The sequence below is a fragment of the Danio rerio genome, chromosome 5, assembly GCF_049306965.1.
Source record: "Danio rerio strain Tuebingen ecotype United States chromosome 5, GRCz12tu, whole genome shotgun sequence".
Classification (NCBI taxonomy): domain Eukaryota; kingdom Metazoa; phylum Chordata; class Actinopteri; order Cypriniformes; family Danionidae; genus Danio; species Danio rerio.
This window is the reverse complement of record NC_133180.1, coordinates 4,201,264-4,227,951: the sequence shown is the minus strand read 5'-3', so window position 1 is coordinate 4,227,951 and position 26,688 is coordinate 4,201,264. Positions and strand designations below refer to the sequence as shown.

Below are 26,688 nucleotides of genomic sequence, written 5' to 3'. Positions count from 1 at the left end.
TACATGTATATATATATATATATATATATATATATATATATATATATATATATATATATATATATATATATATATATATATATATATATATATATATATATATATGTATATATGTATATATATATATATATATATATATATATATATATATATATATATATATATATATATATATATATATATATATATATATAAAACTTGTTATTTTACTTCATTCAGCACTCTCCTGATTAAATATAGTTCACAAAACAAAAACATATTGCTGGAAGGGTTAAAATTTGGGGGGTGAAAACTTTTGAATGGGACGATCAAGGTAAAGCATGCTTCATTTGTCTTTCAGAAAACATGCAAGTATCTTCTGCTGCTTCTGAAGCGCAATACTAAATGCAAATTATATATCTATATGGACCTCTAAATCCTGTTTAAAAGTTTTTAAAATCAATTAATGGTGGCATAATCACAAACTTTTGCACAGGCTTATATAAAGAATTCCATCTATTTATTTTGTCTTGTGAACTATATTTAAAAGTATGTTATGTAAAATATCTTACTCGGGTCAGTACTAAATAAATAATATATTTTTATTCTCTCCTATTTTGTTAAAATGATTCACAATTTGAGATATTCTGTGAGAGGTTCACAAACTTTGAATGCCTCTGAACTATGGAGGAAACTTGCAAAAACATTTAATAAATAAATAGGCAAATAAATAATAAGTAAATAAATCCATAAATTCCAGCATAAATAAAACAAGAAATAAATAAATATGCAAATAAATATTTAAGTAGATAAATAAATCTATAAATTCCTGCAAAAAAACACTAAATAAATAAATAAATACGCAAATACATAGGTAAATAAATCTATAAATTTCTGCATAAATAGATAAATAGGCAAATAAATAAATAAATAAACAAATCTATAAATTCCTGCATAAACAAAACAATAAATAAAAAATACGCAAATAAGTAAATAAATAAATCTATAAAATCCTCCATAAATAAATAAATTAATAGGCAAATAAATAAATAAGTAAATAAATCTATAAATTCCTGTATAAATAAAACAATAAATAAATACGCAAATAAAATAAATAAGTAAATAAATTCATAAATTCCTGCATAAATAAAACAAATATATAAATAAATAGGCAAAAAAATAAATAAGTAAATAAATCCATAAATTCCAGCTTAAATAAAATATGAAATAAGAAATACTCAAATATATATTTAAATAAATAAATATTTAAAATATTTAAATCTAAATTCCTGCAAAAAACATTAGATAAATAAATAATACGCAAATAAATAAATAAATAAATAAATAAATAAATCCCTGCATATATAAATAAATAGGTAGACAAATAAATAAATAAGTAAATAAATGTATACATTTTTGCATAAATAAACAAATAGGCAAATAAATAAATAAATAAATCTATTAATTCCTGAAAAAAACACTAAATAAATAAATAGGCATATAAATAATTAAATCTATTAATCCCTGCATAAATAAAACAATAAATAAATACACAAATAAATCCATAAATTCCTTCAAATATAAAACAATAAATAATAAAAAGTCAAATAAATAAGTAAATAAATCTATAAATTCCTGCATAAATAAAATAATTAATTAATAAATACGCAAATAAATAAGTAAATCTATAAATTCATGCATAAATTAAACAATAAATAAATACACAAATAAATAAATAGGCAAATAAATAAATAAGTAAATAAATCCATAAATTCCTGCATAAATAAAACAATAAATAAGTAAATACGCAAATAAATAAATAATTAAGTAAATAAATCCATAAATTCCTGCATAAATAAAACAAATAAATAAATACATATGCAAATAAATAAATAAATCCATAAATTCCTGCATATATAAAACAATAAATAAATGCGCAAATAAATAAATAAGTAAATACATCCATAAATTCTTTAATAAAAAAACACTGCACTGTTGTAAATGTTCTAAATGTATAAGAGACCTGGATGATCTGTTATTTTTGCTTAATGCATTGTATTTAATAATGCAATCTGCTCCATCTCCACTATATTCTCTTATTTCATGCATTGCAACTATCAGAAGTTGAAATGTAATGAAATATTTAAGGTTTGTTTGAAATTTTGCTATATTTATGAGCGAAGTATAAAGTGATGTAGCGAGGAACAGAAAAATTCAAGAATGCAAGAGCAACAATGAATAACAGACATTTAAAGTGGTTTATTAATAGAAAAAAGGAAAGATAATGTAAGCATGTGTGATGTGCATTTGTGATGTGTTTGTGTGATACCCAGCACTGACAGTTTGTCTCCCACCCGCAGAGACAAGAGGAAGAAAAGCGGAAAGAAACACAAAAGAGACAGGTGTGTATGTGTGTGTTCATTCACACAGGTGTGCATCATTCACCAGTCCATTAGCTCTGATCTTCCTGCCAGTAATCATCAATCTGTCCCTCAGGGAATGTGTTGAAGAGCACACTGTAATGTAGCTATGCAGTATGCTAATTTTCTGCATTTATCACTTCTGTACTTCAAGCAACCCAAAGTGTCATTGTATTATAAATGAGTAACCAAAATGCATGAAAAGATTTAGTTAAAAGTTTCATGTCATATAAATACACTCATCGGCCACTTTATTAGGTACACCTGACTAGTACCGGGTTGGACCCCTTTTGCCATTAGAACTGCCTTAATCCGTTGCTGCATAGATTCATCAAGGTACTGGAAATATTCCTCAGAGATTTTGCCCCATATTGACATGAGAGCATCACACAGTTGCTGCAGATTTGTCGGCTGCACATCCATGATGTAAATCTTCAATTCCACCACATCCCAAAGGCGCTCTATTGGATTGAGCTCTGGTGACTGTGGAGGCCATTTGAGTACAGTGAACTCATTGTCATGTTCCAGAAACCAGTCTGAGATGATTCACGCTTTATGACATGATGTGGTATCCTGCTGGAAGTAGCCATCAGAAGATGGGGACACTGTGCTCATAAAGGGATGGACATGTTCAGCAGCAATACTCAGGCAGGCTGTGGCGTTGACATGATGCTCAATTGGTACTGATGAGTCCAAAGTGTGCCAAGAAAATCTCCCCCACACCATCACACCACCACCACCAGCCTGAACCGCTGATACAAGGGAGGATGGATCCATGCTTTTATGTTGTTGATGCCAGATTCTGACCCGACCATCAGAATGTGGCAGCAGAAATGGAGACTCATCAGAGCAGGCAACGTTTCTCCAATCTTCTATTGTCCAGTTTTGGTGAGTCTGTGTCAATTGTAGCCTCAGTTTCCTGTTCTTAGCTGACAGGAGTGGCACCCGGTGTGGTCTTCTGCTCCTGTAGCCCATCCGCCTCAGGGTTGGACGTGTTGTGCGTTCAGAGATGCTCTTCTGCAGACCTCGGTTGTAGCGAGTGCTTATTTGAGTTACTGTTGCCTTTCTGTGAGCTGAACCAGTCTGGCCATTCTCCTCTGATCCTCTGATCAGCAGTTTCTGAAATAGTCAGAGCAGCCCGTCTGGCACCAACAACCAAGCCACGTTTAAAGTCACTTTAATCCCCTTTCTTCCCCATTTTGATGCTCAGTTTGAACTGCAGCATATCAACTTGACCATGTATACATGCCTAAATGCATTGAGCTGCTGCCATGTGATTGGCTGATTAGAAATTTGCGTTAATGAGCAGTTAGACAGGTGTACCTAATAAAGCGGCCGGTGAGTATTATATTATATTATATTATATTATATTATATTATATTATATTATATTATATTATATTATATTATATTATATTATATTACTTAGTCTTAGTCCCTTATTTATCAGGGGTCGCCACAGCTGAATGAACCACCAACAGTTCTAGCATATGTTTTACATAGCGGATACCCATCCAGCCACAACCCGGTACTGGGAAATTTAACATAATAATATAATATAATATAATATAATATAATATAATATAATATAATATAATATAATATAATATAATATAATATAATATAATATAACATAATAATATAATATAATATAATATAATATAATATAATATAATATAATATAATATAATATAACATAACATAATAATATAATATAATATAATATAATATAATATAATATAATATAATATAACATAATAATATAATATAATATAATATAATATAATATAATATAATATAATATAATATAATATAATATAATATAATATAACATAATAATATAATATAATATAATATAATATAATATAATATAATATAATATAATATAATATAATATAATATAATATAATATAATAATATAATATATTCTACTTCTATTTACTAAGAAATTATTAATATTTTTACACATTCTATCACTCACTTTCATTTGTAAATTTTGAGTATGTCGATTAGCGGACATATACTCATAGCATGATTAATGATGATTAAATCACACTTGCTGCAGTTATTGGCCTGCAGTGTATTCATTGTAGTGCATGTAATCTTCTTGATTCAGGACAGATCATTTTTATTTAGTTCACGTTGCGCTGATGGATTTATTAAAGCTTCACCTCATGTGACCGTCCTGTATCAACAGAGCATGACAGGGTTGAAGGATGCTGGAGTGCATGCGTATCTGTTTGTGCCAGCTTTATATAATAGAGTACACACCATCATAACACCCTGCATCCCTGTGTGAATATCTTATCACAGCAGCTTCAATACTGTCAGACGGTGTGCAAAGAGAGAAAAGTGTGAAAGAGAATCAACTATTTCTACTCTCAGTTGTGTGTTGGGAATTCATAGTGTTACTTAGGGTAAAGTAAGGTAAGATTTAAGTAAGACAACACATGTAGATTCAAAATTAATATTGCTAAAAAATAAAAAAATAAAAATAAAGTCAGTGCCAGTGTTGGAGTGTTTAGTGCGTCAACACATGCACTCCGGTGCTCATGGTGACCTGAGTTTGAGTCCTGCTTTGCGGTCCTATGCTGATCCTTCCCCTCTCTCTGCTCCCTTTGCTTTCCTGTTAATACTCTATACTGTCCTGTTCATTAAAGATGAAAACCCGAAAAAAAAAGAAAAATACAAGCTACACAATTTCAACTGAATTGCACGATTTAATTAATACCATCTTATCCAAATACTTTATAACAGGGGTCTCAAACTCAATTTACCTGGGGGCCGCAGGAGGCAAAGTCTGGGTGATGCTGGGCCGCATGAGGGATTTCACACAAAAAAAAAGTCCTCAAATGTCATTATTAACAGTTTTAATTATTTCTTCTGAACATGAAGTGTCCTGAACATTAATAGAACATTGAGTGAAGATTATGAACAGTTCTTCTGAACATGGCATCTTTTGCCTACTCCTTGCTGCCAGAGACTTGACAGCGCTTCTTCTCACAAATCAGTATGGCTTGGGAGAACTCACTCAAAACTTCCATTCCCTCACCCACTGCAGAGTGGATGCGCGCGTACTGAAGAGCGGTGTTGTCGCGCGCGGACTCAAGAGCGGTGTTATCGCGCGCGTACTGAAGGGCGGGACCGAAGGTGTGCCGCGTCGCGGGGGCACTTTTGATCATTTTGGAAGGGCACTTTCTATCCAAGACTAAAAAGGGCATGTGCACTGCACAGGTTGAACCCTATGTGTGCACGTGCCTGCCCTCACCTAAAAAAAGGCGTATATATGTATAAATAAAACACCCCCACCCCACTCCAGTCACATCAGTCTGTACCAGTCTGTATCTACCTATAATTTATTTCCTTTATTTAGCCAGGAGATCACATTGAGACAGTACTGTCTCTTCTTCCAGTGAGACCTGGTCAAGATGGCAGGCAGCACATAGAGTTTCATATAAAAATCACAAACAATACCACAAAATTACAAAATCACCATTCTTAAAACATCAGCTCATAACAAACAATTGCAGGTGTCCTTTAAAATGTTGTATAAAAGATGTTTAAAGTACTCAGGGTCGGAAGAGTGTCAAGATTGAGCTGATTTTGCAGGTCATTCCAAGCCCTGGGAGCGTGAACGAAAAAAGCACGTTTGCCAAGTTCTGATAATGCCCTTGGAACTATCAGACGAATACATGAACCAGATCTAGTGTGTTGGCTGTTGGTGTGAAATGTTAATAAATTAAAAATATAGGATGGTAATTTACCTAAAAGAGCTTTTAAAATAAATAAGTACAGATGTAATTTTCTCCTTTGATATAGAGATAACCAATCTAAGGAATCATACAAAATACAGTGATGCACTGTATACAGTGATACAGTGATGCATCTTATAATATATATAAGATGCAGGCTGTAGCTAGGTAGGTGGCAGGCTGCAGATAGGTAGCTAAGTGGCAGGCAGGGGCGGGATCAGCTTACCTTGGTTCTTGCCGGCGCTCCCTCCCTCCCAACACTTCCCGCCCGACAGCTTCCAGCAACTTCCCAGCGTCTAACAAAGGGACGGGGTGCGTGGTGACGTCACAGGCATCCCCGCCCCTTTGTTTACACGGCGGGCGGGGAATGCCAGTGACCACTGTGTACGGATAGAATCAGCGGAGCAGGGAGCGCTCTCTCTCCCCGCTCCGCTGATTCTGTCAGTGTACAGTGGTTGGCGCGGGCCACAAAATATTGCACTGAGGGCAGCAAATGGCCCGCGGGCCGCGAGTTTGAGACCCCTGCTTTATAAAGATATTTTAAAACTCCTTTGCTAGGCAGGGTTCAGAATAGGACACAGCACAGAGACAGCCTTGCTTCGTGTCATGAATGACCTGCTTGTCTCTGCTGACTGTGGAGCTTCAACTATCTTGCCTTTACTAGATCTCACTGCAGCTTTTGACACAGTTTGTCATTCTATATTGTTAAATAGGCTGGAGAAATGGCTTGGTATCACTGGCACCGTGCTTAACTGGTTTAAATCTTATTTTTTGGATCGTATGCAATTAGTGGTCATGGGAAATAATCAATCTGATGTCGAACAGGTCTGCCATGGTGTCCCTCAGGGGTCAGTCTTAGGCCCAATTTACACTAATGCATTTTAGTTTGAAAACGGATAAGTTTTGCTACGGTTACGCCATCCGTCCACACTACGCCGAAGTTTTCGAAGCGCCAAAAACGGAGCATTTTGAAAACGCTGGAGAGGCTGTTTTCATTCTAAAGCGCTGCTGCTCCGTCTCAGTGTGGATGAGGGAAAACGGAGACATCTGAAAACGGAGGCGGGGCTGCTGAGATTCATAAGCACATGATCCTCTCAAAATTACTTAAATAAACTCCACTAAACACAAAAAAGTCACCTCCAATATGTGAAGATATTAAATTTTTAGATTTAAAAATGTTTGAAGGCCATTGCATTCAATACAAAACATAACTCAAATTTTGCAGTCCTTTTTGTTTTTTCATTATCTTCAGTATTTTTGCTCAGTGATTAGTAATCAACAACAGCATTTAGCTATTTTTATTGAATATAGAATTGAAAGTATATCAGGTAAATACATAATGCACCCAGTGCTTAATTTGTGAATTGTGAGGTCCCGGAATAGAGCGGGGTAATGGATCCAGCATGTTACCTGAGGATAGAGAGGTGTCGTGCATGAAAATGGAGTGTGGGGGCGGGGAAGGTGTTGGTGCGGTGGATAGCCCGAAGGGTTTCACAGACGAAAGTGAGCGGTGCGGGGGGTGTCGCAGATGAAAGTAAAGAGGGTTGAGGAGTCGCGGAAGAAACTGAAAGTGAACAGCGGACGGGGAAGGAGGGCGGTTGAGGAGGGGGATTGCTAAAAAGAGGTGCCAGATCAGATTTCAGATGTGCCGGATCCGGAGTGTTCCAGCACAAATTAAGCCCTGAATGCACCAAACCACCTACACTGTAAATAATATCTGTTAATGAACAATTTCTGTATTTAGTGTTTTGTTTTTATACAGTGTATATTTTTTGCGTTAAAAACCAAGTATAATTATTCATTCATTCATTTTCTTTTGGCTTAGTCCCTTTATTAATTCGGGGTCGCCACAGCAGAATGAACCGCCAACTTATCCAGCAAGCTTTTACACAGCGCCACAACCCATCTCTGGGAAACATCCACACACACTCATACACCGCTACATAGCCTACCCAATTCACCTGTACCGCATGTCTTTGGACTGTGGGGGAAACCGGAGCACCCGGAGCGAACCCACGCGAAGGCAGGGAGAACATGCAAACTCCACACAGAAACGCCAACTGAGCCAAGTTTAGAACCAGCGACCCAGCGACCTTCTTGCTGTGAGGCGACAGCACTACCTACTGCGCCACTGCCTCGCCCCAATCAAATTTAATTTTGTTAAATTATTTGTTTGGCAAGTGTTGAAGTGTGCATCAATTAATGCCAACTGCATTGACTTGATCTCTAATAAACCTGCATGTCATATTAGAGATTGTAAATGTAAATATTCTGTTCACATATTTTAAGTGTGACTTCAGTGTCCATTTACACTTCAGACTGCAAACAGCATGAGTTGTCTGAGGGTCACAATCTAATGTCTAACCCATTGCTCTCAGGTCCACATCTGGCTCGCGGAGGAAGAGGAGGCACAGGTAAACACTAAGCTGAGATCATTTAGATGTGTTGTTTTAGGGACTGCAGGGTTTGTATTAGCCAATACCTACTTTTGTTCAAGAGTCATTTATTGACATGTAAAGTGAGCAGCCATGATTTATTGCAACACAAGCTCATTAGAAATATTTGCTTCTGCCCTGTGAAACTGTAAAAACACACTTCAACATACTACTAATGATATTTGGGTGACATTTCTAGATTAAAAATGAACGTTATTGGGCAGCATGATTGCAACAGATTTTGCTTCTTTTTGTACACAAATGACATTTACAGGGACATATTATTTACAAATAAATGAGTATTTTCATGCTGTTTCTTTCACAAAACCCCTTAAATACTACAAAAAAAACAAATGCTGTTTATTATTTGTAATGGAGTACATTTGCTTCACCTATGGACTTTTCTGGCATTGTCAGTTTGCCCATTGCTTACTTTGTTTTTGTGCTGTAGAGCACTCGAGTTTGAGTCAGGAAAACACACTTTTTACAAAAGACATAAAAGCAATGTAAAACCACGGTAAAAATATGCGGTCACAGTAACATTTCAGAATTGCTAAATGTAGACAGCGCCCTCTTAAGGATTTGTCATCTGAAACGTACATTAAAACACACCCAGAGCAACGTACTTTGTTTTGCAAATATGTAGGCAGAGATAAAAGTAATCTAAAATCAAGGTAAAAATAAATGGTCGCAGTCCACTTTTCTCTTACGTTGACTTTTGAAAACACTATTTAGCTCAGTGGTTCGCCAGCTGATTTGTAAGACGAGCGTTGTCTTTTTCTGAATGTTTACAAGAAGGACGTGTATCTTAAAATGTACAACAAAATGATCCCCAAGTTACATATTTCAGATCTGCTAAATGTAGACAGCGCCCTCTTGAGGACTTATCTGAAAAGTACATTATAGTGTACCTGGAGCAATGTATTTTATGTTTCGCAAAAATGTAGGCAGAGATAAAACTAGTGCAAAATAAAGGTAAAAATATGCGGTTGCAGTGCACTTTTCTCTTACATTGACTTTTAAAAACACTATTTAACTCTGTGGTTTGCTAGCTGATTTGAAGCGATGTCTTTTTCTGGATGTCTACAAGAAGGACGTGTGTCTGAAACGTACAACAAAATGAATCCCATATTACATATTTCAGATTTGGAAAGTGTAGACCAGGGGTCTCAAACTCAATTTACCTGGGGGCCGCAGGAGGCAAAGTCTGGGTGATGCTGGGCCGCATAAGGGATTTCACAAAAAAAAGTCCTCAAATGTCATTATTAACAGTTTTAATTATTTCTTCTGAACATGAAGTGTCCTGAACATTAATAGAACATTGAGTGAAGATTATGAACAGTTCTTCTGAACATGGCATCTTTTGCCTACTTCTTGCTGCCAGAGACTTGACAGCGCTTCTTCTCACAAATCTGAACCACATTTGGCTTTAGAGCGGAAGCAGTTGAGACCCCCAGTATGGCTTGAAGATGATCATCATTAAGTCTAGACCTGTACTTTGACTTATTGATGTCCTAGGGAAAAAAGTGGGGGAACAAACTCAAAACTTCCATTCCCTCACCTAAAAAAAGGCGTATATATGTATAAATGAAACACCCCCACCCCACTCCAGTCACATCAGTCTGTACCAGTCTGTATCTACCTATAATATATATAAGATGCAGGCTGTAGCTAGGTAGGTGGCAGGCTGCAGATAGGTAGCTAAGTGGCAGGCAGGGGCGGGAACAGCTTACCTTGGTTCTGGCCGGCGCGAGTTTCCTCCTAACACTTCCCGCCCGTCACAGCGTCTAACAAAGGGGCGGGTTGTGTGGTGACGTCACCGGCATCCCCGCCCCTTTGTTTACACGGCGGGCGGGGAATGCCAGTGACCGCTTTGTACGGATAGAATCAGCGGAGCGGGGAGCGCTCACTCTCCCCGCTCCGCTGATTCTGTCAGTGTACAGCGGTCGGCGCGGGCCACAAAATATTGCACTGAGGGCCGCGAGTTTGAGACCCCTGGTGTAGACAGAACCCTCTTGAGTATTAGTCATCTGAAACATACATTAAAACGTACCCAGAGCAACGTACTTTGTTTTGCAAATATGTAGGTAGAGATAAAAGTAATGTAAAATCAAGGTAAAATAAGTGGTCACAGTGCACTTTTCTCTTACATTGACTTTTAAAAACACTATTTAGTTCGACATACGTTAGCTGATCTGTGAGACAAGCGATGTCTTTTTCTAGATGTCTACAAGAAGGACGTGTATCTGAAACGTACAACAAAATTAATCCCAAGTTACATATTTCAGATTTGCTAAATGTAGACAGCGCCCTCTTGAGGATTTGTCATCTGAAACGTACATTAAAACACACCCAGAGCAACTTACTTTATTTCGCAAATATGTAGGCAGAGATAAAAGTAATGTAAAATCAAGGTACAATAAGTGGTCACAGTTCAGTTTTCTCTCACGTTGACTTTTGAAAACACTATTTAGCTTAGTGGTTTGCTAGCTGATTTGTAAGACAAGCATTGCCTTTTTCTGACCATTTACAAGAAGGACTTGTATCTGAAACGTACAACAAAATGAATCTTAAGAAACATTTCAGATTTGCTAAATGTAGACAGCGCCCTTTTGAGGACTTGTTATCTGAAATGTACATTATAATGTACCCGGAGCAACGTACTTTGTTTCGCAAAAATGTTGGCAGAGATAAAACTAGTGCAAAATAAAGGTAAAAATATGCGGTTGCAGTGCACTTTTCTCTTACATTGACATTTTAAAAACACTATTTAACTCTGTGGTTTGCTAGCTGATTTGAAGCGATATCTTTTTCTGGATGTCTACAAGAAGGACATATGTCTGAAACGTACAACAAAATGAATCCCATATTACATATTTCAGATTTGGAAAGTGTAGACAGAACCCTCTTGAGCATTAGTCATCTGAAACATACGTTAAAACGTACCCAGAGCAACGTACTTTGTTTTGCAAATATGTAGGCAGAGATAAAAGTAATGTAAAATCAAGGTAAAATAAGTGGTCGCAGTGCACTTTTCTCTTACATTGACTTTTGAAAACACTATTTAGTTCGACATACGTTAGCTGATCTGTGAGACAAGCGATGTCTTTTTCTAGATGTCTACAAGAAGGACGTGTATCTGAAACGTACAACAAAATGAACCCCAAGTCACATATTTCAGATTTGCTAAATGTACACAGCGCCCTCTTGAGGATTTGTCATCTGAAACGTACATTAAAACACACCCAGAGCAACGTACTTTGTTTCGCATATATGTAGGCATAGATAAAAGTAATGTAAAATCAAGGTAAAAATATATGGTCACAGTTCACTTTTCTCTTATGCTGACTTTTGAAAACACTATTTAGCTCAGTGGTTCGCTAACTGATCTCTAAGACAAGCGCTGTCTTTTTCTGGACGTTTACAAGAAGGACGTGTATCTGAAACGTACAACAAAATTAATGCTAAGTAACATTTCAGATTTGCTAAATGTAGACAGCGCCCTCTTGAGGATTTGTCATCTGAAACGTACATTAAAATGTACCCAGAGCAACGTACTTTATGTTTAGCTAAATTGTAGGCAGAGGTAAATACTTCCAATGAGCCTGTTTTGGTTTATTTTGCTTGTATGTGCTGTAACATCGAACATCATTCGCACCACAACTGGCCTAGAAAACCCTCATTCGGTAGCAGTGGTCTGTCAGTCTCTTTGAGTGCTACTGCAAATAACACTGAAGAAAATAGCTGAAAAGACATTAGTATTGATCATTTCACAGACAAGGCACTGTAGGTTCTGCTCACGGATGTCTAGTATACTCTCACTAAATATCTCTAACACAATTGAGTATCTATCACAGAACTACTGTCACTATCCTGGCGAACATCCAGTTTTGCTGTAAAAGTGCTGACTGATAAAGCCTGTAGCCTTTGAACACCATCATTCTTATGTGCATGCAGCTTTTACAAACCTTTCAATTACACTTTTAGAGCTTAATCTCAGAGTCAGTTGTTGTTTAATTGCAACGAGGCTGTTTTCTCCTTTCAGATCTGGGAGCCCCAAAAACAAACACAAAGACAAGAACAAACAGAAGAAGAGGTGAGTTCTGTTTGGCCTTATTACATTTCTGAAAGGCTTAAACGTCCATCTTGTGGTCCAGTAATGCCTAGTTCACACTAAATGATTTTAAGCCTGATTTGAGCCCGGTTTGGAAGTTAACGAGCTCGCCGACAGATCGGGCTGTGATCGGGAAGAAATCTGCGGGTGCTCGGCGCTCGCTGCTCTTTATGTGTGAACTACTGAACAACGCATCAACGAGGCTCGCTGACGCGTCGCCGACACCTCGCAGACGGAAATCCAACATTCAGCATGCTAAATATTCCAGAGCAGTCGGCCGACGATGAGTGATTAATCCGCGGATGAATCAGCTGATTTGACGATGTTTTTAAAGGCTTTCTCCAAAGCTTGAAACTCTGTCAGTGATGTAATCCGCACACAAGCAGCCAATAGTGTTCAGCTTTTTCTGACGACTCCTCCCTCAACATTTCATTGGCTGTGGTTTGGTAGCTTGAATGAGCTGATGGGGAATGAGATGTTGTCAGATCATGTAGTGTGACCCCCCTCTTGTGGATCATTCACGGAGTGTTGCGTAGTGTGAACACCACAGAGATTAAAAGACACAAAGTCAAGTCATGTAGTGTGAACGGCACAGCGATCTGCTGATGTTTAAAATCCTGTAGTGTGAACTAGGCTTAAGCAAGCACCTAGCTACACCATAGTTATCATCTAGCAACTCTCAACCACTCAACCACTCTACAATGCACTGGCAGTCAGTCAATCATTAAATCTCATATTAAGACTCCAGGAAACAACCACCCCAAAAGAGAAACCAGCTACAATACCTATCTACTCTAGCAAGGAACTGACAACTAATAAATTTTTTCTGACATTCAAAACCACTGTCTAAAGCAGTGGTCACTAAACTTGTTCCTGGAGGGCCGGTGTCCTGCAGATTTTAGCTCTAACCCTAATCAAACACACCTGAACAAGCTAATCAAGGTCTTACTAGGTATACTTGAAACATGCAGGCAGGTGTGTTGAGGCTAGTTGAGGTTTAAACCCTGCGGGGACACTGGCCCTCCAGGACCGAGATTGTTGACCCCTGGTCTAAAGGCATGTACACACCGGGACGCTTTTCGCTTGCAATTATCGTCAGCGTTTTGCGTTTTTCCGGATTCAAACCCAAACAATTTTCACTGGCGTCAAGCAGAAGAGTACTCAAAATCACTCCTTGACGTTAGATGGCGCTACACAACTTTAAGCTTCCGACACCTGCTTGTAACACAGAGGAAAAGGAAGAGAGGAAGTTCACATGGTTGTTGCTAGAGCGGATACGTTTGCGGCCGGAAGTTAACGCGAATTATTTCTATTATTTATTACATTTCTCATTTGTTGTATTTTATTAACGTCTACCCCCACCCCAACCCTAAACCCAACCATCACAGTAATTGTACCGAGTATTAGTTATGTTATCTATTAAATTACCCAATAAAATGGATTTTTTTAACGCCTACCCCCACCCCAACCCTAAACCCAACCGTCACAGTAATGTAAAAACTGTAATTGTACCAAGTATTAGTTATGTTATCTATTAAATTACCCAATAAAATGTATTTTTTAACGCCTACCCCCACCCCAACCCTAAACCCAACCCTCACAGTACTGTAAAAATATGAATTATTGTTATACAGTGTCATAAAAAAATGCTGCTTTATTAATGTGCATATCGCACTTCCGGCCGGCCGCATATCCGATCTAGACTTTACCAGTTCACATGCTTGTTTTTAAAGTTACTGGTGACTTCAACAAGCATGGATGGTTCAAGTTGCAGCTCCGGCTCTAGCGATGAAGAAATGATTATTGTTCACAGAGCAATAAGCAGCTTCATGTTCATATCGCCTCTGGGCATCTTCTTCAATGTGTAAACTGCCGTTTTGTGCGTAGGTGTGGAAAATTACATTGCTGGCCTTTATTTAGTCACAAGGCGTTAAACGTCGGAGGAAAACGAGAGCAAAAAGCTTCCCGGTGTGCACGGGCCTTAACAATGAATAAAAACCAGTTGAAAACTATTTAAGCAAATGTATAGTAACACCCTTGCAACTATTCACAACACCCTACACCTACACCCTAGACCAACCCTGTTCCTGGAGAGCCACCTTCCTGCAGATTTCAGTTGCTACCCATATCAAACACACCTGCCTGTAATTATCACGTGGTGTTCAGGTCCTAATTAATTAGTTCAGGTGTGTTTGATATGGGTCGCAACTGAAATCTGCAGGAAGGTGGCTCTCCAGGAACAGGGTTGGCCACCCCTGCCCTGGACACATAACAAACAACACCCTGGCAAAAACCCATAACGCTCTGCACCCTTGAAAAATTACAAAACAACACCCTGGCATCAACCTAAATCACTCTAAACCCTAGAAAAGTAAATAAATAACACCCCAACAACCACCCACAGTACTTACACCCTAAAAACTACATACCAGCTCTAAGGCAACCACCTTTACAACTCTACACCGTCAGAAATAAACATCAAGCACCCACTACACCCGAGAAACTATGTAACAACATCCCATTAACCACCCACACCATACACCCTAGAAATCACGACAGCACCTTGTCAACTACCCACAATACCATACACCCTAGAAACCACATGACAACACCCCATCAACCAACCAAAGGGCAACACCATACAATTTAGAAACCATAACAACATCCCAGCAACCACTCACAACACCATACACCTTAGAAACCATGTTACAACACTACATCAACCACCCACAACTCCATACACCCCAACAACCACCGACAGATCCATACACCCTAGAAAAGTGATAACAGCACTCCAGCAACCACTCACAACACCATACATCCTTGAAGCAACATAACATAACATAACTCCATCAACCACCCACTACAGCAAACGCCCTAGAAACCACAACCCCCCAGAAACACCATACGCCTTAGAAATCACATGACAACACCCAATCAACCACCAAAAACACCATGCACCCTAGAAACAACATAACAACACTCCAACCACCCACAACACTACACACCATACAAACAACATAACAACACCCCATCAACCGCCCACAACACCATACACCCTACAAACAACATTACAACACCCCATCAACCACCCACAACACCATACACCCTACAAACAACATAACAACACCCCATCAACCACCCACAACACCATACACCCTACAAACAACATAACAACACCCCATCAACCGCCTTCAACACCATACACCCTACAAACAACATAACAACACCCCATCAACCACCCACAACACTACACACCATACAAACAACATAACAACACCCCATCAACCGCCCACAACACCATACACCCTACAAACAACATAACAACACCCCATCAACCGCCCACAACACCATACACCCTACAAACAACATAACAACACCCCATCAACCGCCTTCAACACCATACACCCTACAAACAACATAACAACACCCCATCAACCACCCACAACACTACACACCATACAAACAACATAACAACACCCCATCAACCGCCCACAACACCATACGCCCTAGAAACCACATTACAACACCCCATCAACCGCCCACAACACCATGCACCCTACAAACAACATAACAACACCCCATCAACCACCCACAACACCATACGCCCTAGAAACCACATTACAACACCCCATCAACCACCAACAACACCATACACCCTACAAACAACATAACAACACCCCATCAACCACCCACAACACCATACACCCTAGATATAACGTAACACCCCATCAACCACCCATAAAACCATACACCCTAGAAACCACGACACCACCTTGTCAACTGCCCACAACACCATACACCCTACAAACAACATAACAACACCCCATCAACCACCAACAACACCATACACCCTACAAACAACATAACAACACCCCATCAACCACCCACAACACCACACACCCTAGATATAACGTAACACCCCATCAACCACCCATAAAACCATACGCCCTAGAAACCACATTACAACACCCCATCAACCCCCCACAACACCATACACCCTACAAACAACATAACAACACCCCATCAACCACCCACAACACCATACACCCTACAAACAACATAACAACACCCCATCAACCACCCACAACACCATACACCCTACAAACAACATAACAACACCCCATCAACCGCCTTCAACACCATACACCCTACAAACAACATAACAACACCCCATCAACCACCCACAACACCATACACCCTAGATATAACGTAACACCCCATCAACCACCCATAAAACCATACACCCTAGAAACCATGACACCACCTTGTCAACTGCCACAACACCATACACCCTACAAACAACATAACAACACCCCATCAACCACCAACAACACCATACGCCCTAGAAACCACATTACAACACCCCATCAACCCCCCACAACACCATACACCCTACAAACAACATAACAACACCCCATCAACCGCCCCCAACACCATACACCCTACAAACAACATAACAACACTCCATCAACCGCCTTCAACACCATACACACTACAAACAACATAACAACACCCCATCAACCACCCACAACACCATACGCCCTAGAAACCACATTACAACACCCCATCAACCACCAACAACAACATGCACCCTACAAACAACATAACAACACCCCATCAACCGCCCACAACACCATACACCCTACAAACAACATAACAACACCCCATCAACCGCCCCCAACACCATACACCCTACAAACAACATAACAACACCCCATCAACCACCCACAACACCATACGCCCTAGAAACCACATTACAACACCCCATCAACCACCAACAACAACATACACACTTCAAACAACATAACAACACCCCATCAACCGCCCACAACACCATGCACCCTACAAACAACATAACAACACTCCATCAACCACCTTCAACACCATACACACTACAAACAACATAACAACACCCCATCAACCCCCCACAACACCATACACCCTACAAACAACATAACAACACCCCATTAACCGCCCCCAACACCATACACCCTACAAACAACATAACAACACTCCATCAACCACCTTCAACACCATACACACTACAAACAACATAACAACACCCCATCAACCCCCCACAACACCATACACCCTACAAACAACATAACAACACCCCATCATCCACCCACAACACCATACACCCTACAAACAACATAACAACACCCCATCAACCTCCCACAACACCATACGCCCTAGAAACCACATTACAACACCCCATCAACCACCAACAACAACATACACACTTCAAACAACATAACAACACCCCATCAACCGCCCACAACACCATACACCCTACAAACAACATAACAACACCCCATCAACCGCCCCCAACACCATACACCCTACAAACAACATAACAACACTCCATCAACCACCTTCAACACCATACACACTACAAACAACATAACAACACCCCATCAACCCCCCACAACACCATACACCCTACAAACAACATAACAACACCCCATTAACCGCCCCCAACACCATACACCCTACAAACAACATAACAACACTCCATCAACCACCTTCAACACCATACACACTACAAACAACATAACAACACCCCATCAACCACCCACAACACCATACACCCTAGAAACCACATTACAACACCCCATCAACCACCAACAACAACATGCACCCTACAAACAACATAACAACACCCCATCAACCGCCTTCAACACCATACACACTACAAACAACATAACAACACCCCATCAACCACCCACAACACCATACACCCTAGAAACCACATTACAACACCCCATCAACCACCAACAACAACATGCACCCTACAAACAACATAACAACACCCCATCAACCGCCCACAACACCATACACCCTACAAACAACATAACAACACCCCATCATCCACCCACAACACCATACACCCTAGATATAACGTAACACCCCATCAACCACCCATAAAACCATACACCCTAGAAACCACAACACCACCTTGTCAACTGCCCACAACACCATACACCCTACAAACAACATAACAACACCCCATCAACCACCAACAACACCATACGCCCTACAAACCACATTACAACACCCCATCAACCCCCCACAGCACCATACACCCTACAAACAACATAACAACACCCCATCAACCGCCCCCAACACCATACACCTTACAAACAACATAACAACACTCCATCAACCGCCTTCAACACCATACACACTACAAACAACATAACAACACCCCATCAACCACCCACAACACCATACGCCCTAGAAACCACATTACAACACCCCATCAACCACCAACAACAACATACACACTTCAAACAACATAACAACACCCCATCAACCGCCCACAACACCATACACCCTACAAACAACATAACAACACCCCATCAACCACCCACAACACCATACGCCCTAGAAACCACATTACAACACCCCATCAACCACCAACAACAACATACACACTTCAAACAACATAACAACACCCCATCAACCGCCCACAACACCATACACCCTACAAACAACATAACAACACTCCATCAACCACCTTCAACACCATACACACTACAAACAACATAACAACACCCCATCAACCCCCCACAACACCATACACCCTACAAACAACATAACAACACCCCATCAACCGCCCCCAACACCATACACCCTACAAACAACATAACAACACTCCATCAACCGCCTTCAACACCATACACACTACAAACAACATAACAACACCCCATCAACCACCCACAACACCATACACCCTACAAACAACATAACAACACTCCATCAACCGCCCACAACACCATACACCCTACAAACAACATAACAACACCCCATCAACCACCCACAACACCATACACCCTAGAAACCACATTACAACACCCCATCAACCACCAACAACAACATGCACCCTACAAACAACATAACAACACCCCATCAACCGCCCACAACACCATACACCCTACAAACAACATAACAACACCCCATCATCCACCCACAACACCATACACCCTAGATATAACGTAACACCCCATCAACCACCCATAAAACCATACACCCTAGAAACCATGACACCACCTTGTCAACTGCCACAACACCATACACCCTACAAACAACATAACAACACCCCATCAACCACCAACAACACCATACACCCTACAAACAACATAACAACACCCCATCAACCACCAACAACACCATACACCCTACAAACAACATAACAACACCCCATCAACCACCAACAACACCATACGCCCTACAAACCACATTACAACACCCCATCAACCCCCCACAGCACCATACACCCTACAAACAACATAACAACACCCCATCAACCCCCCACAGCACCATACACCCTACAAACAACATAACAACACCCCATCAACCGCCCCCAACACCATACACCCTACAAATAACATAACAACACTCCATCAACCGCCTTCAACACCATACACACTACAAACAACATAACAACACCCCATCAACCACCCACAACACCATACGCCCTAGAAACCACATTACAACACCCCATCAACCACCAACAACAACATACACACTTCAAACAACATAACAACACCCCATCAACCGCCCACAACACCATACACCCTACAAACAACATAACAACACCCCATCATCCACCCACAACACCATGCACCCTACAAACAACATAACAGCAATCCATAAAACTCCCACAACATCTTACAGCCTAGAAAATTAAACCCCCCAGCTTCAACTCGGCATCCACCCACACTTGCTAATTTTCATACAGACCATATGCATAGATTGTTTATGAAAGGATTGAATTAGACTTGTGAAGCAGACTGTGTGTGTGTGAGCGTGTGTGTGACGTGTGTTTGTGTGTGTTTTCCGCAGGTGTTCAGTGGATTCTCCCAGCAGGAGTTCTCAGCACAGAGGCAGCTGCTGTAGCTCCCGCAGTGGATCCGTCTCCTCCAGCAGGTGCGTCTAATATATGCCTCTTATCTCCATTTCACAGGCCCTCTGACAAACATATACCACGGTGAACATAGTTTCTCACAAAATACTACAATAGAAGTGCTGTAATGTGGTATCAGTCGGAAAGCAGTTGATCTAAAATGACAGAAAAGCTGCTTACACTGTTTAAGGTACTTCTGTAGTCTTGTACCATGATTTTACTGCGGTAACTATGTCATTTTACACTTAAATTATGGATAAATTGTGTATCAAATCAAATCACATGTGCTATGATGAGTAAAAAGCTTAGGTGCTGGCTCAAGTCATTGCAAAATACAATGATATACTCCAAAACAATGTACTAATAGCAGTTATGGGCCTTTTATAAACAGGTTATGAACTTATACTATGATTTTAAGGTTGGAAACCATTTAAGAGAGTCTTTAAAACGGCCGCATTTATGTTAAAATTTGTAATAACGCTAATATTGTATTACAAATTTAACAAATTGTTTTGAATATGTTAAACTGTGGGCAGCATGGTGGCGCACAATTGCACAATTGCTTCACAGTAAGATAGAAACTGGTTCATGCCCCGGCTGGGTCAGTTAGAATTTCTGTGTGGAGTTTGCATGTTCTCCCCATGTTGGCACCGTCCTCCGGGTGCTTTGCTTTCCCTTTTTTATACAAACAAACAAACAAACAAACAAACAAACAAACAAACAAACAAACACAGTCCAAACACAAATGCGCTATATGTGAATTGGGTAAGCTAAATTGCATGTGTATGTGTGTAAATGAGTGTGCATGGATGTTTCCCAGTGATGGTTTGCAGCTGGAAGGGCATCCGCTGCGTAAAACATATGCTGGATAAGTTGGTGGTTCATTCCGCTGTGGCAACCCCAGATTAATAAAGGGACTAAGCCGAAATGCTGAATGAATGAATGAATTTTCAGCATCATTACACTTCAGTGTCTCATGATTCTTCATAAATCAGTCCAATATGCTGATTTAAGCACAGAAAAAAAGTTCTGATTATCATCTGTGTGGAAATATTTGTGAATTAAATTGTTGTGTGATATTTGACATCACACTGATCCTACACTGATACTTTTCCTTCATTCTTTGATGAAGACAAAGTTTAATAGAACAGCATTTATTTTAAATGAAAGTGTAATCTTTCGTAACATTATACATGTCCTTACGTTCAATTTTGATAAATGTCATTTATCGTAGCTTAATTAAATTAGTTAAATTAAATATGTGTTTTTAAAAATTATTAATAAAAAAAAAACATTTCAGTTTGAAGCGAGGCAAAGTAATCAGAAATCATGTTCTTTCGTCAATATAATTTGATACACTCCAATTCAACCCACTTAGAAATCTGAAATATGACAATGCATGCAAATTACATATATGACAAACAAGTTCATATCTGGATTTCACATATATAAAATACATGTCATATACTGTATTCATCGTATGTTTTAAAATATTGCAAAAATGGCCACTTAAATATTGTTTTCAACCACTGGAATTAGAAATATGCACATAAATGTTCAAATATATTGGATATAATGAGGTTTATTATCCATATTTGAATATATATATATATATATATATATATATATATATATATATATATATATATATATATATATATATATATATATATTCAAATATGGATATATATATATATATATATATATATATATATATAATTATAGCTAATATAATATAATATAATATAATATAATATACTCACCAGCCACTTTATTAAGCACACCTGTCATACTGCTCGTTAACGCAAATTTCTAATCAGCCAATCACATGGCAGCAACTATGCATTTAGTTCATGTAGGCATGTAGACATGGTCAAGACGACCTGCTGGAGTTCAAACTGAGCATCAGAATGGTTAAGAAAGGGGATTTAAGTGACTTTGAACGTGGCATGTTTGTTGGTGCCTGACGGGCTGCTCTGAGTATTTCAGAAACTGCTGATCTACTGGGATTTTCATGCACAACCATCTCTAGGGTTTACAGAGAATGGTCTGAAGAAGAGGAAATATCCAGTGAGCGGCAGTTCTGTGGGCGCAAATGCCTTATTGATGCCAGAGGTCAGAGGAGAATGGCCAGACTGGTTCCAGCTGATAGAAAGGCAACAGTAACTCAAATAAGCACTCGCTACAACCGAGGTCTGCAGAAGAGCATCTCTGAACACACAACACGTCCAACCTTGAGGCAGATGGGCTACAGCAGCAGAAGAGCACACCGGGTGCCGCTCCTGTCAGCTAAGAACAGGAAACTGAGGCTACAATTCACACAGACTCACTTAATCTGGACAATAGAAGATTGGAGAAACGTTGCCTAGACTCTAAATTTGACGTCAACACCATGAAAGCATGGATCCATCCTGCCTTGCATCAACGGTTCAGGCTGATGGTGGTGGTGTAATGGTGCAAGGGATCTTTTCTTTCTTTCTTTCTCTTTGGGCCCATTAGTACCAATAAGCATTGTACTAGTAAGATGTTCCTAATAAAGTGGCCGGCTAGTGTGTATTTACATATCTGTAATTTCAAGGGTTGAAAAATAGATGTAAGAGGTTATTAATGTAAAATATATGCATATATATGACATGTTTTATATATGTGAAATCCAGATATGAACGTGTATGTCATATATGCATTTTTCTTTTTACTATATGGGAACGTGGGCAGCACAATGGTGCACTTGCAAGCACAATCACCTCACAGCTGGAATGTCACTGGTTCGAGTCCCAACTGGGTCAGTTGGCATTTCTGTGTGCAGTTTGCATGTTCTCCCTGTTGACGTGGGTTTCCTCCAGAAGTCCAAAAAACATGTGGTATAGGAGAATTGGGTTAGCTAAATTGTCCGTGGTGTATGAGTGTGAATGAATGTGTATGGGTGTTTCCCAGTGATGGGTTGCAGCTGGAAGGGCATCCGCTGCATAAAACATATGCTGGATAAGTTGGCAGTTCATTCCGCTGTGGATTTATAAAGGGACTAAGTTGAAAAGAGAATGAATATGGGAATGTATATAAACTCAATCCATCTTCAATCTGCCCTTTCAATCCAGATCAAATGCGAAGAGCAGGAACGACAGGCACAAACAGGAAGGAAGTCACTCCAGCCGCAGCCCCCCTCCCTCCCCCAGCACCGAGCAGCCAATCACGTGGCAGAATGGAAACCACAGCATACGGGTGCGCAACGGAAAAGACTCGGGAGCCAATCACGCGGAGGGGAATAAAGGGAACGATGTATGTAGTCTCATCTATTTTACCTCCATCTGTTCTCGGCTGTTTACACTAACAATCTCTCACACACACACACACACACACACACACACACACACACACACACACACACACACACACACACACTTCTCTGACAGATTCAGTCATATCTGTGTGAGCTGACTATATCTTTCTCCCTCTTTTGGCTCCATTCTGTGAGTTTTTCAGTTCTCAAGCCATTTTTTTGTGTTTGTCGGGAAGGGGTTTTGTTTCGTCAAGGCAGATCTCCATCATTTTCCTTCTGTAATAACGTCATGCTTAATTTCATGTACGAGCCATGTTGACTTTTTCAGTTCTAGAAAGAGAATGAATGGAAAAGTTGGGTTTGTATAAACCAGTGGATAAAAAAAAACTAATCTTCATTAGACAACACACAAATTTACAGGTTGTGGCATCTGATAACCCACCATTAATGTATATAAATCATCAGAAATTAGATTTATTGTTATATTTTACATTTAAATTAAATTATTTAATCAATAAAAACGCAATCAAACCAACAAAACGAGCAACAAGTTCTCATAATTACATATAGACCTCTTTCTTAGAATGCAAAATTACCCTTTAGGCAAGGAGAATGCTAAGAACTTCCGGTGTGGCAGCTGTGCGCACAGACCTGCACTTCCAGACCAGACAGTGCCCCCTGCTGTTGGGTTGGGTGAAGCGGCAGGTACGGAGACTCAACTGCACACTCAGACCAGCACTTTCTAGCAAGTAGCAGCATCAGAAATGCCAGTAAGGTTATTGATTATTAAAGCGGTTCCTGAAAATTACCAAGTTTTATGGCATAAATCAATGTGGTGTAAAATATTACACTAACAAAGAATTATTTCAGTGTTTGATTTGATCAAAATTAGTGTCAAAAGAGCATTATTTTATGATATTTACAGCTTGCTCTTATTTTATCCATTATTGTACCATTCTGGGACAATTTTCTAACAATGTTTTCTAGCAAAATAAAAACAAAACTGTAAAGTAAAAATGTTAAAATAAAATGCAGCCTATAATATATAGCACAATTATTATTTGTAACATATTTCATTGCTGTATAGTTCTACTGTACATATTACTGTATTATCTGTCTGAAAGTGCAACCAAAGACAATAACAGTAATACAATAACAGTTTATCAATTATTTATAAGTTCTGTAATGATTACAAACACGTTTTTTGGAAATCAAAATATCAATTAAATTTGCATAGAATTTACAATATGAGCTCTATTAGGTGAAATCAAAACTAATTTGCTTGTGGTGTGTATTTTTTCCCAGATTGATATTACAATTTAAAAAGTGGTTCTCTGCCAACAGTAATACAGTGTGCCAAAGACTGCAGATATTTCCAGTTTTTTGCTCTAGAAATGAAAAATATCCCCAATAAGAATGTAAAGCATTTATGTTATTTTCTACCTAAAAAATAATTATTACTCCAATTATTATTTTTCACCATTTTTCTATGCATTGTTTACAACTTGACTTGTAGGACCTCATGAAAAAGTACACAAAAATAAAGTTTGTTGTGAGAAAATTACTTGGAGTACTATAATTGTATGTGAAGAAATTTATTGTATATGAAGATAATATTCATTCCCTCAACTTAATACGAAACAGTGATAAACCCTTAATGATAAAAAAACAACAACAAATGTCTGAAAATATTGAAGCAACTGAACAATATATATTTACAAATACAATTAATAAAAATACAACAGAATTATTGCATTGCATCAAAAATCTAGTACATTTAATATTTTATATAATAATCTATTCAATCATAGTCTAATATTTTATAGTAGAAAAATTGTTTAAATTACAATTTAGAAGCAGCTGAAATCAGGTTAGTCGATCTTTTAAACAGCAGGTGAAGGTCTGGAAGTGCAGGTCTAGCCGTCTGAGCGAGCAGGTCTGAGCGTGCGGTTGGGTTTCCGGGCCTGCAGCTTCCCCTTACTCCTGAAGGGTGGCAATCAACATTAAAGAGCAGAGCCTCCCTATTTTGCAACCCATACCGCCGAACCACTAGGGGTCACCGCTTGCCCTTAAATGCGAGTCTGTTCTATTGGCCCTTCAGAGAAAGACTGAAAATTTGGGAGAAATATGTGAAAATACCTTTACGGGATGATTGTGGGATAGAACTGTAAGATTCAGGAGAATCCCGTTAAAAATGGAAGCGTTAACAAGTGTGAATATCTGACTTCAGCATTGTTTTTCAGATAAACAGGAATGTTCACTTAGCATGTTTCTTAAATATCTGCAAACATATTATGGTATTTTTGTGCTTTGGAAAAGTCAAAAACTTACATACAGCACCTTTAATTCAGTAAGTTACTTGTTATTTTCAATGCAAAAGTTGACGTTTTTAATGTGAATTAATTTATTATAATTTATAATCTATTATTATTTATTAAAAAAACTGCAATTTAAAACTGCAATTATTTATAAAAATAAATGCAATTATTTTAAATAAATTATATAAATAATACATTTTATTTTATATTCGCTATACTCACATTATGCATTTGCTCAAAATAAAGAGTCAAGTTTTAAATCAATAATTAAAAAAATTGTTTATAGGTTTTTCCTTATCTTCTGTCGGCTTTTTTATTTCGTCCCATATTATATTTGGATACGGTAATGGAGCAATTCAACAAGAACAGTGGCAGCAGCATTATTGTTAAAGCAATAGTGCCACATTAATTGCATTTGCTCTATCCCTCCCAAAAAAACGCAGAAGATTAAATATGCATAACCTATTATTATGCATTAATAT

The 26,688-nt window shown here is 38.7% G+C and overlaps 1 protein-coding gene across 18 annotated transcripts in view; it reads left to right on the top strand.

Annotated features, from left to right (window-relative positions):
* srrm3 (serine/arginine repetitive matrix 3) overlaps positions 1–26,688 on the top strand; it is a 207,346-nt gene that overhangs the window by 147,150 nt on the left and 33,508 nt on the right. For 14 of the 18 annotated variants that reach the window (XR_012406642.1, XM_068221391.2, XM_068221390.2 and 11 more), the window contains 5 exons: positions 2,340–2,381; positions 8,529–8,564; positions 12,631–12,681; positions 20,551–20,634; positions 23,707–23,887. Coding sequence is in view for 16 of the 18 variants with exons in the window: in XM_068221391.2 (XP_068077492.1) it covers positions 2,340–2,381; positions 8,529–8,564; positions 12,631–12,681; positions 20,551–20,634; positions 23,707–23,887 (394 nt within the window). In the remaining 2 variants the exon portion in view is untranslated. Of the gene's footprint in view, positions 1–2,339; positions 2,382–8,528; positions 8,565–12,630; positions 12,682–20,550; positions 20,635–23,706; positions 24,519–24,593; positions 24,877–26,688 lie in introns of those variants that run through there. The other 4 variants (XM_073951857.1, XM_073951856.1, XM_068221389.2 and 1 more) reach the window with 2 other exon arrangements.